The sequence below is a fragment of the Ctenopharyngodon idella genome, chromosome 9, assembly GCF_019924925.1.
Source record: "Ctenopharyngodon idella isolate HZGC_01 chromosome 9, HZGC01, whole genome shotgun sequence".
Taxonomy (NCBI): domain Eukaryota; kingdom Metazoa; phylum Chordata; class Actinopteri; order Cypriniformes; family Xenocyprididae; genus Ctenopharyngodon; species Ctenopharyngodon idella.
This window is the reverse complement of record NC_067228.1, coordinates 4889843-4904090: the sequence shown is the minus strand read 5'-3', so window position 1 is coordinate 4904090 and position 14248 is coordinate 4889843. Positions and strand designations below refer to the sequence as shown.

General features: G+C 33.9%; 1 protein-coding gene across 1 annotated transcript; it reads left to right on the top strand.

The window, feature by feature from the left end:
- Nucleotides 1–7867: 7867 nt before the first annotated feature.
- LOC127518729 (legumain-like) lies at nucleotides 7868–13908 on the top strand. Its single transcript, XM_051905755.1, has 11 exons — nucleotides 7868–9724; nucleotides 10095–10190; nucleotides 10311–10408; nucleotides 10760–10841; nucleotides 10929–10999; nucleotides 12061–12136; nucleotides 12436–12498; nucleotides 12900–12966; nucleotides 13096–13214; nucleotides 13335–13439; nucleotides 13554–13908. The coding sequence occupies exons 2-11, from the start codon at nucleotides 10125–10127 to the stop codon at nucleotides 13593–13595; spliced, it is 789 nt and encodes a 262-aa protein (XP_051761715.1). The 5' UTR covers nucleotides 7868–9724; nucleotides 10095–10124; the 3' UTR covers nucleotides 13596–13908.
- The last annotated feature ends 340 nt before the right edge of the window (nucleotides 13909–14248 follow it).

The following is a 14248-nucleotide window of genomic DNA, read 5'->3' as shown; positions in this document are numbered from 1 at the left end:
CGCTAGTCAATTTACTGGTATTTGCAGCATTATTTAACGCCCAAAAAAAAGCATGTCTTAACCCATTTTGCGACATGGCTGCAATTGTTGCTGCTAGGAGGAGACACGGCAGAGAGTGCATGGTAGAAGGGAGAAAACATTTTCCACTCGTATTAATTTCTTTGGAATGTCAGAGGAAGACGTTATCCGTATGACATGTAACATGTGTTGACCCGCACCTGATGAGCATCAGCTCTGCTTATTTGCGACCCAACGCTAATTTGGACTGGGGCAAACTGAAACCTCAAACCGGTGCGCAACGTTTTGCTACGGTTTCTGGGTTGAACGACATGTTTCCTGGAAAAGGTGTGCAACAGGTTTGAGATACGTTTTCTCTTGTTTGGTGGGTGTGTCAAAAATGTTAGCCCAATCAGCAACAACATGTAGCCTATATAAACCATGCGTTATTAAAGAGACAGCTCACATAATGGGTATTAATGTAACATAAAAATACTATACATATATATTTTGCTATTGTATTGTGACACTTTCAGAAACTTTCATAAACTTTATATACTCCTTTGATTATATAATGGTAAATATTACAATATCATAGCACAACAACAGTGATCAGCAATAATGATTAGCCTAATACTCACAATAAAAATAATAAGACATATAGATCATAACACAGAGGTAAGAAGTGGATTATCCTTCACCTGAAATGTTTATCTTTTCATCCTGAAATGCAAGGCAAATGTTGGATCACAATAATTAGCCACCAGTTTCCACAAATCCCTTCACTCGATTGGGATGTTCTCTATTATTCTGGACGGCAAGGGCAGTGACTGTAACATCGCGCGTATTTTGCAGTATTATTTATACCGATTTCATAAGGCTCCGAAAATTCTTCAAAAGAAACACAAAGAACGGCCTTCTCAGCTGCCATAGTTGCAACTCTTGCGTCATCAGAACAGGGTGTTCAACGCACCACCGTTTTCGTTTAAAAAACGTTTTGCAACGTTTTGTCGGGGCTGAACGCAGCCTTGCTCTTGGTAGATTGCGTTGGTCATTATGTAAATGATTTGACTGCGTCTGTGTTCTTTAATTTGCATGTCAGCAGTAGATCACGCGCAAAAGTTGCCACTCCCATTGCCGCATTTGTGGAATTGCGCTCTCACACTAATTTGCCCCGTTTAGTAAATCTGGCCCACTTAGGCTTCACTTTCAGATATTTAGATTTGTGTACATAAAATTTCCCCAGAATAAGGATGTCATCTTCGTTGCTGTTCATATCGAGTCCATAAGTAATGTCCTTGTGAGAGAAGACTCCAAGAAGAGGAACCTTTGGGTAAAGCCACTTATGAATATCAAGCCATAAAGCATCTACAAATCATACAATGGAAAAATAAATGATCAGTAGTTTCAATGTTATCACAAAATACACAATTACTAGTTTCAAATCTTTGTTGTACAAATTCATTTAGGATACCCCCAGCTAAAAGTTTCTAAGATTCATGAGGTTTCATTTTAAATTATTATTTGTATTTGTCTAGTAAATCAGGTCATAAAAAGATTTAAGAAAGATACTGATTTGTAATTTGAATGACGAGACTATTTGTCATCTTTTTTTTATTATATTTGAACTAAACTGTTCTGGTGTGATCTCTGGAACTGACATTACTCTGGAGGACAAAAATATTTTATTTTTTTACGATAAGCCTTTAGAAAAGAAAATTAGTTTTGTTCTTAATTTGTATATCATTTTAGGGAAATATCACATTCATAAATGCACTGTAAAAAAAATATTTTCATGATTTATCACATTTTTTCTTTTGTCAAATCAATGAATGTAGTTCAGATAATATAATATTTAGAGTTCCTGTTGATTAAAACAATCGCCTTCATTGTATTAACTTACATTTTTTAATTTCAATGAACTCAAAATTTAAGGCAACCAGGCAACTTACTTTTTTAAGTTGAACCAACAATTCTTTTTTACAGTGTGTCGATGGGCAAAAAATACACCTAGTTTTATACAATTTAGGTTTGAGCTTTGTCATTATATTAAATCATTGGAGGGCGTGAGGAACACCAAGGCAAAAAAGACTGTTGTAAAGCCTTGAAATTTTATTCTTTTTAAGGATCTTTGTATTTATTTTGTAATTAGAGATACGGATTTGATTTCAAAGCCCCTGTGTACATAGTTCATCTTTGTGTTATTTTCATCATTTATTTATTTATTTTGTATTATTATTACTGTATTTTATCATTTTTTTACTGATTTTCTTGCTGTTATTATTGTTATTTTGTATTTAATTGTTATGTGTTTTCTTAGTAACTAAAGCATTTTAACAAGGTTGTAACAGACATGTTATACATTTATGTTGGATTCTGTAATGATGCATTAATTCTGGATGAACAGGAATTCGTATATCTGTGCGTGCAATATATTTTCCCCTCAGGGCTTTCCGTGGATATAGGCAAGGCGCACCTTTGTACAAAAATGTTTTTTTGCGTTTTTACTATTCATCATTTTTAGGGCATTTGTATAAGAAACTCATTGTGAAATACACAAAACTTAGACTTCACTTTCAGATATTTAGATTTGTGTACATAGAATTTCCCCAGAATAAGGATGTCATTAACCAAGAAATCGTCTTTGTTGCTGTTCATAACGAGTCCATAAATTATGTCCTTGTGAGAGAAGACTCCAAGAAGAGGAACCTTTGGGTAAAGCCAAAGACACTCATGAATATCAAGCCATAAAGCATCTACATACAATGGAAAAATAAATGATCAGTAGTTTCAGTGTTATCACAAAATACACAATTACTAGTTTCAATACCAAATCTTTGTTGTACAAATTCACTGGATGGATATACACAATTTAAATTTTTAAAATGGATTTCCTTAGCTTTGGGAATTATTGAAAATTTTAAGTAAATTTATAGGATACCATAGGGAATGAGATGTTATCAAACATATTTCTGATCATTTTGTTTGGAAATTTAATTTCTTTAAAATCATAATCTTTAACTAAAAGTAATGGGGCACACAAGGTGGGGGGATTAAAAATTGAAAGAAATCCTTTGATTAAACATATGATAGAGTTGGGGATATAGCTTTAATAATAGAATTGAATGTGTTCTGACTACAGGTTATATCATATTTGAGGCACAAACTATATGATACAAAACATCCTCTGCTATTGATTTTTTCGGGGTTGCCTTCTCACATGTGTGTGACACTTAATAAAGCTGACAAGAGTTCAGATGGCTCTCATTTATTGTTTTCTTATTCAGAAGTGTTTATGCGAACCCTTTACGAACGTTTGGACACAGTGTTTTATTTAGCCCACTGTTGGTTATTTGGTTACCAATACCACCACCATCCGCTCGAACAACTTGATGGAAACGCACCTAATTCTCATTGTCATTTTGTAATTATTTTCATTTATTTCATTCATTTTTGTAAACTTTGAAAAGATTTGCTTTACGTTTGGATGGAAACACAGCTTGGGATGTTGCACAAGTGATCTTTGTCTTGACTGCATTTGTGCACACCTCTGACTCATTTAGATTTAGCAATCGTTGAGTGCATTCCATTTCCATTGTTGAGTAAATTAACAAAAACACCAACATGGAATGTTTCTGAAGAAAATTTAGAGGAGTTCAAAACAGTGATTCATTCATCACTGCTGCATTTGATACATGAATGTTTCTAAAGAAAATAATCTGATGCACAGAACAAAACACATACATTTAATGTCCCTAATCCAGGCTTTCTACAGGTTTCATCAAATCATTCAGTTATGAAAACAAGGCTGAGTGTTGCGCTATGGTTCTGCTGTGATCTTTGTTTGAAACTATATTTTGCTGCTAAAATAGAACAAAAACAGTCAATGTTCCTTCTAAAATGTAAGTGACTTAATATTAACTATTTGTTAACTGAACAGTTGTATAAAATCAGTGTCACATTTTTAATTGTGACGGTAGCCTATTTAGGAAAACAGCATTCTTGGTCGTGTGATTTTGCTTACATCAAGTTATAAAAACTTCTTTTTGTGTGTGCTTCACTCATGTTTCCATTTCTCCTCAAGATGGTGCGCGAGCCTCAACAGCGCAACCTTGTTATCATCACTACATAATACAGCATATTATTATCCACTATGGATCGCCACTTAAACTAAATGTAATAAAATCAGTCATTCTCGCGTTTTTTTTTTTTTTTTTTGGTAATGACGTTTCAATCAGGTCCTGTTGTCTTTCACTTGCCCCTTCAAAAAATCTACTTTTCCCGGACTAATTGACAAGCATTAGTGTCGATCCCTGACATGTTAAACCAGCGCTAAAATCCTGATTTGAAACCGAGACGTTGTCTGACAAAATCACCATACACATAATATAAAGACATTTGCTGTGATTTTGGCTATTTGTACACGTAAAATGATCACTCAGGTTAGAAGCAATAGTATCTATTTTATTTGTTCTCTGACATCCTCAACTGAATGTGCTGCTCCTCTCCACTTACTAAACAGAGCAGACGCAGGTACGCCTGCGGCAGGAAAGCAAGATCTCGCGCTCGTGCGGCAGTACCGGGGAGTCTCGGAAGCTAGATCAGGTTAACAAGTCGCTATATTCGTCACAATGCGCTTTCTTGGAAAAAAGTCGCAAAAGGGGTCTGAAAAGTCGCTAAATTGGCAACACTGATTCAACCTTCTGTCTCCAGGTCCCAGCCCGCCGCTGTCCAAAATGGCGTTACGGCAATTTTGCACTGGCCGGAGGCAATTACCAAACTGGTTCCGTGTGTGCATCACACCAATGTACATATTTTGCGACAACAAATCAAAGTTATTAATTATGAAGGCTATAATCAATATAAACTGGTATTATTTTCCTTCAAAACTATCTAAAAAAATGTATGCCTGTAGGAATAAAATTTAATGCTTTTTAATGCCATTTAAGGCCTTAATTTTCGCAAAATCCATTTAATGACTTTTAATGCTTTTTAATGCCCCGCGGATACCCTGTAATCATTTAGTTCTCACCTTATTTATGTTGATGCATTTTTTTCCACTTTGGCATTATTTTTGGTTACATTTTAAAAAACGTACTAAACTCTACAGAAAATTTCAAAAAAATATGTTTAAACATTTTCATTTGACTTAGTACAATACACAAAATCAATTGTTAATTTAGTTAGTTAATTTAGTTATTTTTAAAGTATATTTTCCGGACATTATCTTACTTTAAATTAATTGTTTCATTTTCAATTTATGAAGAGCAGCTGAAGGAAGGTCAAATGTATTAAATGAACGAGAAGCAAATTAAATTTTTAGTAGCCTACTCTTTATTTTAGGGTCATTTTATTTCATAACACTTTATTTTAGGGTATTTTAACTAGTTGTTTATTAGCATGCATATTACTAGAATATTGGCTGTTTATTAAGCACATATTAATGCCTAATTCTGCATGACCTTATTCTACATTCTTAATCCTACCCAATACCTAAACTTAACAACTACCTTACCAACTATTAATAAGCAGTAAATTAGGAGTTTATTGAGGGAAAAGTCGTACTTGAAAGTGTGTTCCCCATACTAAAGTTTTACCAATTTTTTCCTCTCAGATCCTGATAAATAGACGCTTTTTTCTTGGAATTGAATCTATAAACACAAACTTCACCAAACAAGTGTTTTATCTGGAATAATAAGCATATTTTGTATAAATCTTCCTGAGAATTGTTTTTGTAATGGTATACAGTATTTTGGTGAGCGAGCGTAAATTAATCTCCAATAAACATGCCAGATGACTTTTTAACTTGTTAACTATTTGGAAAAATATTCTGATGTCCTGGGTTAGGGATAAATCACCCTCTCTAAAAGGCTGGCATAAAATTTTAAGATTATTCCTTTGGAGCTCCTGATGTGATCCTAATCACTTTTGGACCCCATATCTTATTATTATTGATATATGTATTTATTCTGTGTTCTCATACTTTATGCTGTTATTAATAATTTTCCCCCTTTACTGTGTGTTGGGCTATGTTTGAGTGTTATTATGTTGTAATGTTTTAATAAATCTATATATATAAATATATAGTTTTATATATTTATATAATGGGAACAAAACGTAGAACAAAAAGTCCTTGTAAAACTATAAAACCTGTGATTTTGTGGAATCAAAATGGCTGTTTTCATTATCTCAGTATCTACAGTTTCATATTTTTCTTAAGAGTTGCATTTGTTGGTTGGCACACTGTACTGTCACAAATTTGATGGATTTGTAATGATTTCCAATTAAACTAAACTGAAACAACTCACACAAATACCATTCACTGTGAAATAAGAACACTAACATGTCAAAACACTTTTCTGGAAAAACAAGAAAACCTGTGAATGAACTTCATGACTAACTACTAACTAGTAAATTATGTAAGTGACTTAGTTAAAATCCATAATGTTTGTAACAATACAGTCAACTCTTGGCATTCTTGGTAAATATGAGCAAAGGCGGCTGTGAAAATAAATCTGCATTGTTTATCCTTTTGATCTTTCATTCAAAAAATTCACAAAATTCAAACCTTTCATTGAAGTAAAACAATTGAAAGTGGGGGGAAACTCACATTATGAAATAAATGTTTCTCGCCAATGCACGTTGGCCACAATTATTGGCACCCCTAGAAATTCTTATGAGTAAAATATCTCTGAAGTATATTCCCATTCATATTTAAATTTTTTTATCACTTCAGGGTGACTAGGAGCATGAAATTGTCCAGCCATGACTTGCTGTTCCAGGAATATAAATATGAGGAAACACAACGGCCAAATTCCCTTAAATTCCCCTGCAGCAAAAGATTGAGCTTCACAAAAAAGTAGCTTTAAGAAAATAGCTAAAGCATTGAAAATCCCCATTTCCACCATCAGGGCAATAATTAAGAAGTTCCAATCAACTAAAGATGTTGCAAATCTGCCTGAAAGACGACGTGTGTCTATATCGTCCTAATACATGGTAAGGAGGAAAGTTTGAGTGGCCAAAGACTCTCCAAGGATCACAGCTGGAAAATTGCAGAGATTAACTGAGTCTTGGGGTCAAAAAGCCTAAAAAAATTATCAAACAGCACCTACATCACCACATGTTGTTTGGGAGGGTTTCAAGAAAAATCCTCTGCGCTCATCCAGAAACAATCTCCAGCATATTCAGTTGTCAGACACGACTGGAACTTCAAACGGGACTGGCTTCTATGGTCAGATGAAACTAAAAAAGAGCTTTTTGGCAGCAAACTCACCAGTTGGGTTTGGTGCAAACAGGGATAAAAAGTACCCCATGCCCACGGTTAAATATACTGCTGGATCTTGTTGTGGGCTTATTTTTTATTTATTTTTTTGCTGGAGGTCCTGGACATCTTGTTCAGATACATGGTACCATGGATTCTAGCAAATACCAACAGATAAAAAAATCTGTTTCTGCTAGAAATCTTATAATGGGTCATGGTTGGATCTTCCATCAGGACAATGATCTAAAACCGTGGTTGTCCCAGTTCCCTGACCTGAATAGAAAATGAGTGGGGTGAAATGAAGAGAAGAAGCACCAACATGGATCTGGAAATCTGAAGGATCTGCATGAAAGAATGATCTCTGATCTCTTGTCAGGTGTTCTCCAAACTCATCAGAGATTATAGAAGAAGACTCAGAGCTGTTATGTTGGGAAAAGGACGTTGCAATAATTGGGTGCCAATAATTGTGGCCAACATAAACTAGAGAAAAACATTTATTTTCCCCCCACTTTCCATTGTTTTACTTCAATGATAGCTAAGAGTTTTGTGATTTTTTTAATGACAGATCAAAAGGATATAATATAGATTTATTTTTTGAAAGCCCCCTTTGATCATATTTAACAAGGGTGCCAATAATTCTGGAGTTGCCTTTATCTGTTCAGTGTGTAATCAAGAGGTGTGTAATGAGGTTTTGTTCTAGAACAGAAGATGCTGCCAATACAGTAAATGTTCTCAATGTATCGTATGATTGAATCAATACTGAAGGAATCTATTTTGATTTTAAATGAAGGGTGAGTTACAGTCATTTGCCAGGCTCCACCATGTCAAGGTCTCTGTTTACAGTCTCACATGGCATACTGTAATAAAAAAAAAATACCTGTATTTGATACAACAATTACCTGCCATCTGATCATCAGTCATTGACTGTTTCCTCTCCCTTCTACTCTATTCTGCTCTATTTGGTAACACTTTATAACAAGTATATGGTAATAAAGTACTTACAAATCATTTTCAAGCCATTAGTTTATAGTTTATTTATAGTTTATATTTTGTAAATAGTGATTTATTCATTCATTGTCACTGTAATTTACAAATGATTATTAATTAATTATAAAATAATTTTTTGTATGCTTTGTATCCTAACCCTAACTCTAACTGTACTTTTAACAATGTGATCTCAAGAGTATGCACTGTAAAATATATATGTTTTATACATTGTGTGGTTTACATGTAGAAACATATTTTGTTTTTGGTCTGATTTGTGCTCATTTATTAAGAATTACATCATGCCCAGCTTTCAACTGTTGAAAATGGAAATGCTTCAATTGCTCTTATTTTTATATATGTATAAAAAAATAAAGTGTTTCCCCCTGTTTCATAGACACAATGATTGTTATACTGTACAATATTATATCCCCTACCCATCACAGGAAACCTTCTGCATTTACAATCGTTAACTGCATTCCATTTTGACACAATCTTGTCAAGTGCTTAATAAATCACCAAAGAAACAAAGTAAAATTTTGACCTGAAGTGATTCATTTGTCATGAATGTGCGTGGGACAGGATCTCATCTTAGTTTCATCTGACACTTTCATGTAACACCATTCATGTCTTTTAATCTTTTACATTTCAAGAGAAAGTATGTCAAAACATGTACATTTGATGTCATTGAATTGAAGTCATTTAATTCTTTAATTTGTAATGTTTTTTTTTTCTTTTACATTTTTTTTTTTTTTTTTTGGTAATATTTTTTTGTTACATTCTACCAAACTAGTGTTAAGAGATAATAAAAATGCTACATGTTTTTAAATGTTTAAGAATATCTTCATTAGACTTATACAAGAAGTCAAGTCACCTTCATTTCTATAGCGCTTTATACAATACAGGTTGTTTCAAAGCAGTTTTACAGTGATCAACAGGAAAATAATAACGCAAACAGCTCTGCTGTAAAGCAGCTCTAAAAAGAAAACACGAAGTCAGTTCAGTTCGATTGAAAAGAATTAATAAAATCAGCTCTGCAGAAAACAGGGATGTCATAAATCAGCTCAGTTTAATTCTCATGAAATAGTGTAGTGTAATAAGAGAAAAAAATCTGACTGTAAACTCACTATTACACAATAAATAAATGAAATAAAAATTATGTGACCATTTTTTTTAACAAATTCATAAATATATTTTGTATACAGTAACTAAAAAATTCAAAATTGAATTAATATTTTTTTCCTGATAATAGATGACACATGAAAAAAGGGGAGCAGCAACTTTTCCCCTTCAACTGCCATCGATTGTGTAAATATGAAAACATTGCATAATATGAAATACATATTCTCACCAGCATAAACTCTCCACCAATGAGTCTCAAATGAAAGCAATAAACTGCCTATATAAAGACAGAGACTGTCTGACTAAAACCACCAGAAATCGACAGGACAAGCACACAGGAACTCCTGATACTCAACGCAGGTATGACGGCATATGATCCAATCATCTACATAAATAATCTAAATCACTAAACACTTTTAGCAATTGTTTAATTATGTAATTATTTGGGTTAAATAGAAACTTTAAACATTTTTGACCAGCATTTTTAACATCATGATGAGTGATTGACATTTCAGCACTTTATGAATAGAAAGCAACACTTAACTTTAAAACTTGAGCTCTTGTTATTTTGTCCTAAACTTTATAACATATTCTCTATTTGTGTTCTTTTCTGTTTCTTAAAACACATTATAAATGTATGAGCCATCACAAAATGCATGTTAACCAATTAAAAGCATTACAAAAATGTCAATTTAGTTTTAAAATGTTAGTATTATTATTATTATTTTAGATTCCAATAGACTTTGAAAAAGCTCAAGAAATGTCTGGAAAAAAATGGATTCTCCTTGTCGCCGGCTCAAACGGCTGGCAAAATTACAAACACCAGGTTTGTGTTTTTTTTTTTGACATTATTTTCAAGACATACTGCTAATAAGTTGTGCTGTGCCTCAGTTTATAAATGATGACAGTGACTGAACAGAAATCATCTTTTTCATTTATGTTTCAGGCCAATGTGTGCGGTTTATATCAGATAATTAAGAAACAAGGAATTCCTGATGAGCAGATCGTGATGATGATGTTTGATGACATCGCTTACAATCACAAGTGAGTAATTTCCTGATGCTTTGAGTATCATGTGTTTCATGGTTAATCTCAATCTTCTCTGCTAAACATACACAACAGTGTAATGGAGCCGCATTTCCGGGCTTTTCAAAAGCAAAATAGGGTTGTCATAGAGGGACGACAGGAAGACAGTACAGTAAATGATTTTTTGCATTCGCCATAATAAAAAATAGGGGAGAAAATTCCAAATCGACTGTCATTTCCTCAGACATGCACTACAAACACCCTCATAACAACATTTGCTAGATTGAATAATACTAGAAACACGTCATCACAGAAAAGATTGTTGGAGCTGACTGCGTTTAACACTTTCCTTTTCTTCTCTGCCTGCAGAAACCCAGCTAATGGAGCCATTGTCAGTGTAGTTGATGATTCAAACGTGTACCTCGGAGTTCCGAAGGACTACACTGGAAAGGTAACATTTAATTTTGTTTTTATTCTATGTCTGAGCACAAATAACTTACAACAATATTGATCAGTTATGACAATTATGATCTTATAGGATCTGACCCCAGAGAACTTCCTGGCTGCTCTTCAAGGGCAAAACACTGCAAGCAAAAAAGTCATAAAAAGGTTTGTCTGTTAAGAAGAAATCTTTCAATGATATCAATATATCATGTAATGTTTTATTATTATTATTATTATTAATACCTTAACCTTTGTGCAGTTAATTAAGGGCCAACCACTGAATGCGTGGAAGCAGCACAGGTGCTTAGAGTTGTAACTTTTTTTGTAACATTTGTCAATGGCTGAATCTGAAATCACATACTTCCCTACTACATATCTCTCTTTATTCCTTATACGACCTTCTAAGTCATAGAGCTGGAGCCTATCCCGCTTTCCTAGGCCAAAGTCAGGGGAAAGCACCCTGAAAAGATGGCCAGTACTATAGGCAAAAAACTGTATGTGACAAAAGTAGTATGTCCGAACTCACAGTACTCATAAAAGAGTTGGCAAAATGTACCCAGATTACCTATTTTTTATGGCAAAATACTGGCTATGTCTGAAATCCTATACTCTGTTGAGTAAGTACTTATTTTTTTGCCTACTCTTTTATGAGTACTGTGAATTCAGACATACTTCTTTTGTCACGTACTGTTTATAGTAGGGGAGTATGCGATTTCAGATGCAGCAAATGTGTGCATATGATGGACACTTTACTATCCTATGAAGCCACAGGAGAGGATTTATGAATAGCAGTGAAGCGACACAACTGACGCTAGTAGGTCATGTGATAAGAACAACATAGCAATACAGTCATACTACACATACATTCATACAATATAGAACATACTTTTTTAGTAGTCGGGAAGTAATCATTTATTTAAAAAAGTACCTACTCAGGAGAGTATGCGATTTTGGACGCAGCCAATGTGTTTGTCAAAATATTTTCTATGAATTAGGTGACCGCACCACCTACTGGTCAAAAAGCAACTGTATCACGTTATAAATAATTCTACATGTGGATTTTGAAAAGTGCTTTGACTAAAATTATTACCAGGGATGCGACGTACAATGAAATAATTGTAACGGATCTGCCGCTTGCTTCAATGTTTGGCCCCGTAATTGCTGCTTGCAGCTAATATGAATTTGCAGCTAAAATGAGGAACCATTATTATTTTCATTTAATGCAGTGGAAGAGATGACAACATCTACATCTACATGAGTGGTCTGGGAAACGAAGGCACGTTTGAATTTCCTGAGAAGTCAGTAAGTATAAAGAGATTCAAGAGATTATCAGAATGGACATGATATACAGTATATTTATAATTATGAGCCAAAATATTATGATATAAAAATGCTAGTTCTCTACTCTCAGTAGTGTAGCAACGAATGAAGCTCATAGTGCTCACAGAATTCACTTTTAAACCAAGCAGCTTTCTGTCTACCAACTTGAATATGAGCATCTATATAGTAAAAAAAAAAAAAAAAAAGGACATTGGAACTGTTGTGTTTAATCTGACAACATGCTGACTTCTAGACCATTAATTCAGTATGTTTTTTGACAGCTTTCTTCTGCTGATCTCATTGGAACGATCAAGAACATGCACGCTGAAGACAAATTTTCAAAGGTGTGTATTCAGTAATGTTTACATAATTTTTACACATTATAGTATATATAGAGAGAGAGAAATGGGGGTGGGGATTCTGTTTAATACTAAAAAACCATTTGCTGCCAAATGTCCAAATGTGACATTTCTGACAAATCTTTCCCTCTTCCACCTTACTTACTTAACAAATCACAATCTTAAATTCAGACCTTGTGACTCTTTTTGCTACTCGTCTATTTCTAGCAGGTCCATCTTACCCAACAGTCACATCAGTAGGCCTACTGCTTTCCCAACAGCTACCGCAAAGCTTTTGAAAGGGGCAAAAACAATCCGTAGTGATATAAAACAGTTTAAGTAAAGGGAATGAGTTGGCTGTATTTTTAAATATCTTACTATTTCCTCACCATGTATATGTGCTGCAGATGGTGATATACATGGACAGCAGTTATTCTGGAACAATGTTCAAAGACCTTCCCAAGGATGTAAACGGTAAGATGCTAGATGAAAACCACAACTACCTTATTTGTAACCAGAGTCACACTGGATTTATTTGAAAGTTGCGTGTCCATAATCCATTTTCCAAAAAAGGTTCTAATCTGTTCTGAATCTGTCACCCAGTCTTTGCGTTGACTTCATGTGATGAAAATATCGAAACCTGTCCCACTAATTTCGATAAATCCAGGGACGTCTTCCTCTCTGATAAATTCTCATCTACTTGGTTGAATTACCTTAATAAGGTATGTGTTTTCTGTCAATGAACATTAAACTGCTTATGGCATTGATAGGTTAACATTCTGATCTAAGTACAGCCACAAAGTAAACATGACAAGTGTGTGTATTTGTCTTTATATTCACAGGCTGATTTTGAAACAGAAACATTCCATGATCTGGTAAAGACTAAACAATCTAAATATCTTGAAGAAAACCCTGAAGGACCCTGCCCCTGCCAGTTTGGGGACGCGGTATTAAAAATTATTATTTTTTTTAATATAATTGGATATGAACACGTATTCACAAGATCCATGAATGTTGTGCTTTTTCTAAATTGGTTTCTTTTTTCTTTCTTTTTTCTTTAGGGAATCACTAATTGTCACCTCAGTGATTTTCTGAAAAAGTGAACAACCTACAAGCTGTTCAAACCTTGTTCAAGAAAACATCCTGCTGAGGCTCATGCAAATGATAATAGTAATTAAGAGTATCCTGATTAACTTTTTTGCTAGTTTCTTGTTCTGACTTATAGCTTTATGATTAAAATTAAATTGATTGCAAAATAGCATACACTATTTATTTTTTTTTATTTTTTCTTCTTATATTCTTATGTTCACCAAGGCTGGATTTGTTAGGTCAAATATAGAGCCTAAAACAGTAATACTGTGAAATATTGTGAAAGAAAAAAATAAATAAATAAAACTGGGAAAAAGGTTAAAAGTACAGTGATTGTGTGTTATTTTATTTATGTGCATGGATTTGACAGCTTCATTTTCTTACTGTGCATTTAGGGTCTCTATTTACACAGTTTGTTAACTTAAAATTAAAATTAAGCCCATGACCTTGGCACAGAAAATTGCTTGGTTGTTTTAAGAAATTTGACACGGGACAATGAAACATCAAAAACAATACTGACCAGTCCTAACTGTAACAGACAAGCTTTTACTTTAGGAAGCAAAGTGTGAAAGAGAAAGGGGGACATAAGGAAAAGGGGGAATAAGGAAAAGTCAACGACCTTGGACTTGAACTCGGGTCGCCCAAAGCACAACAGCACAATATGTCA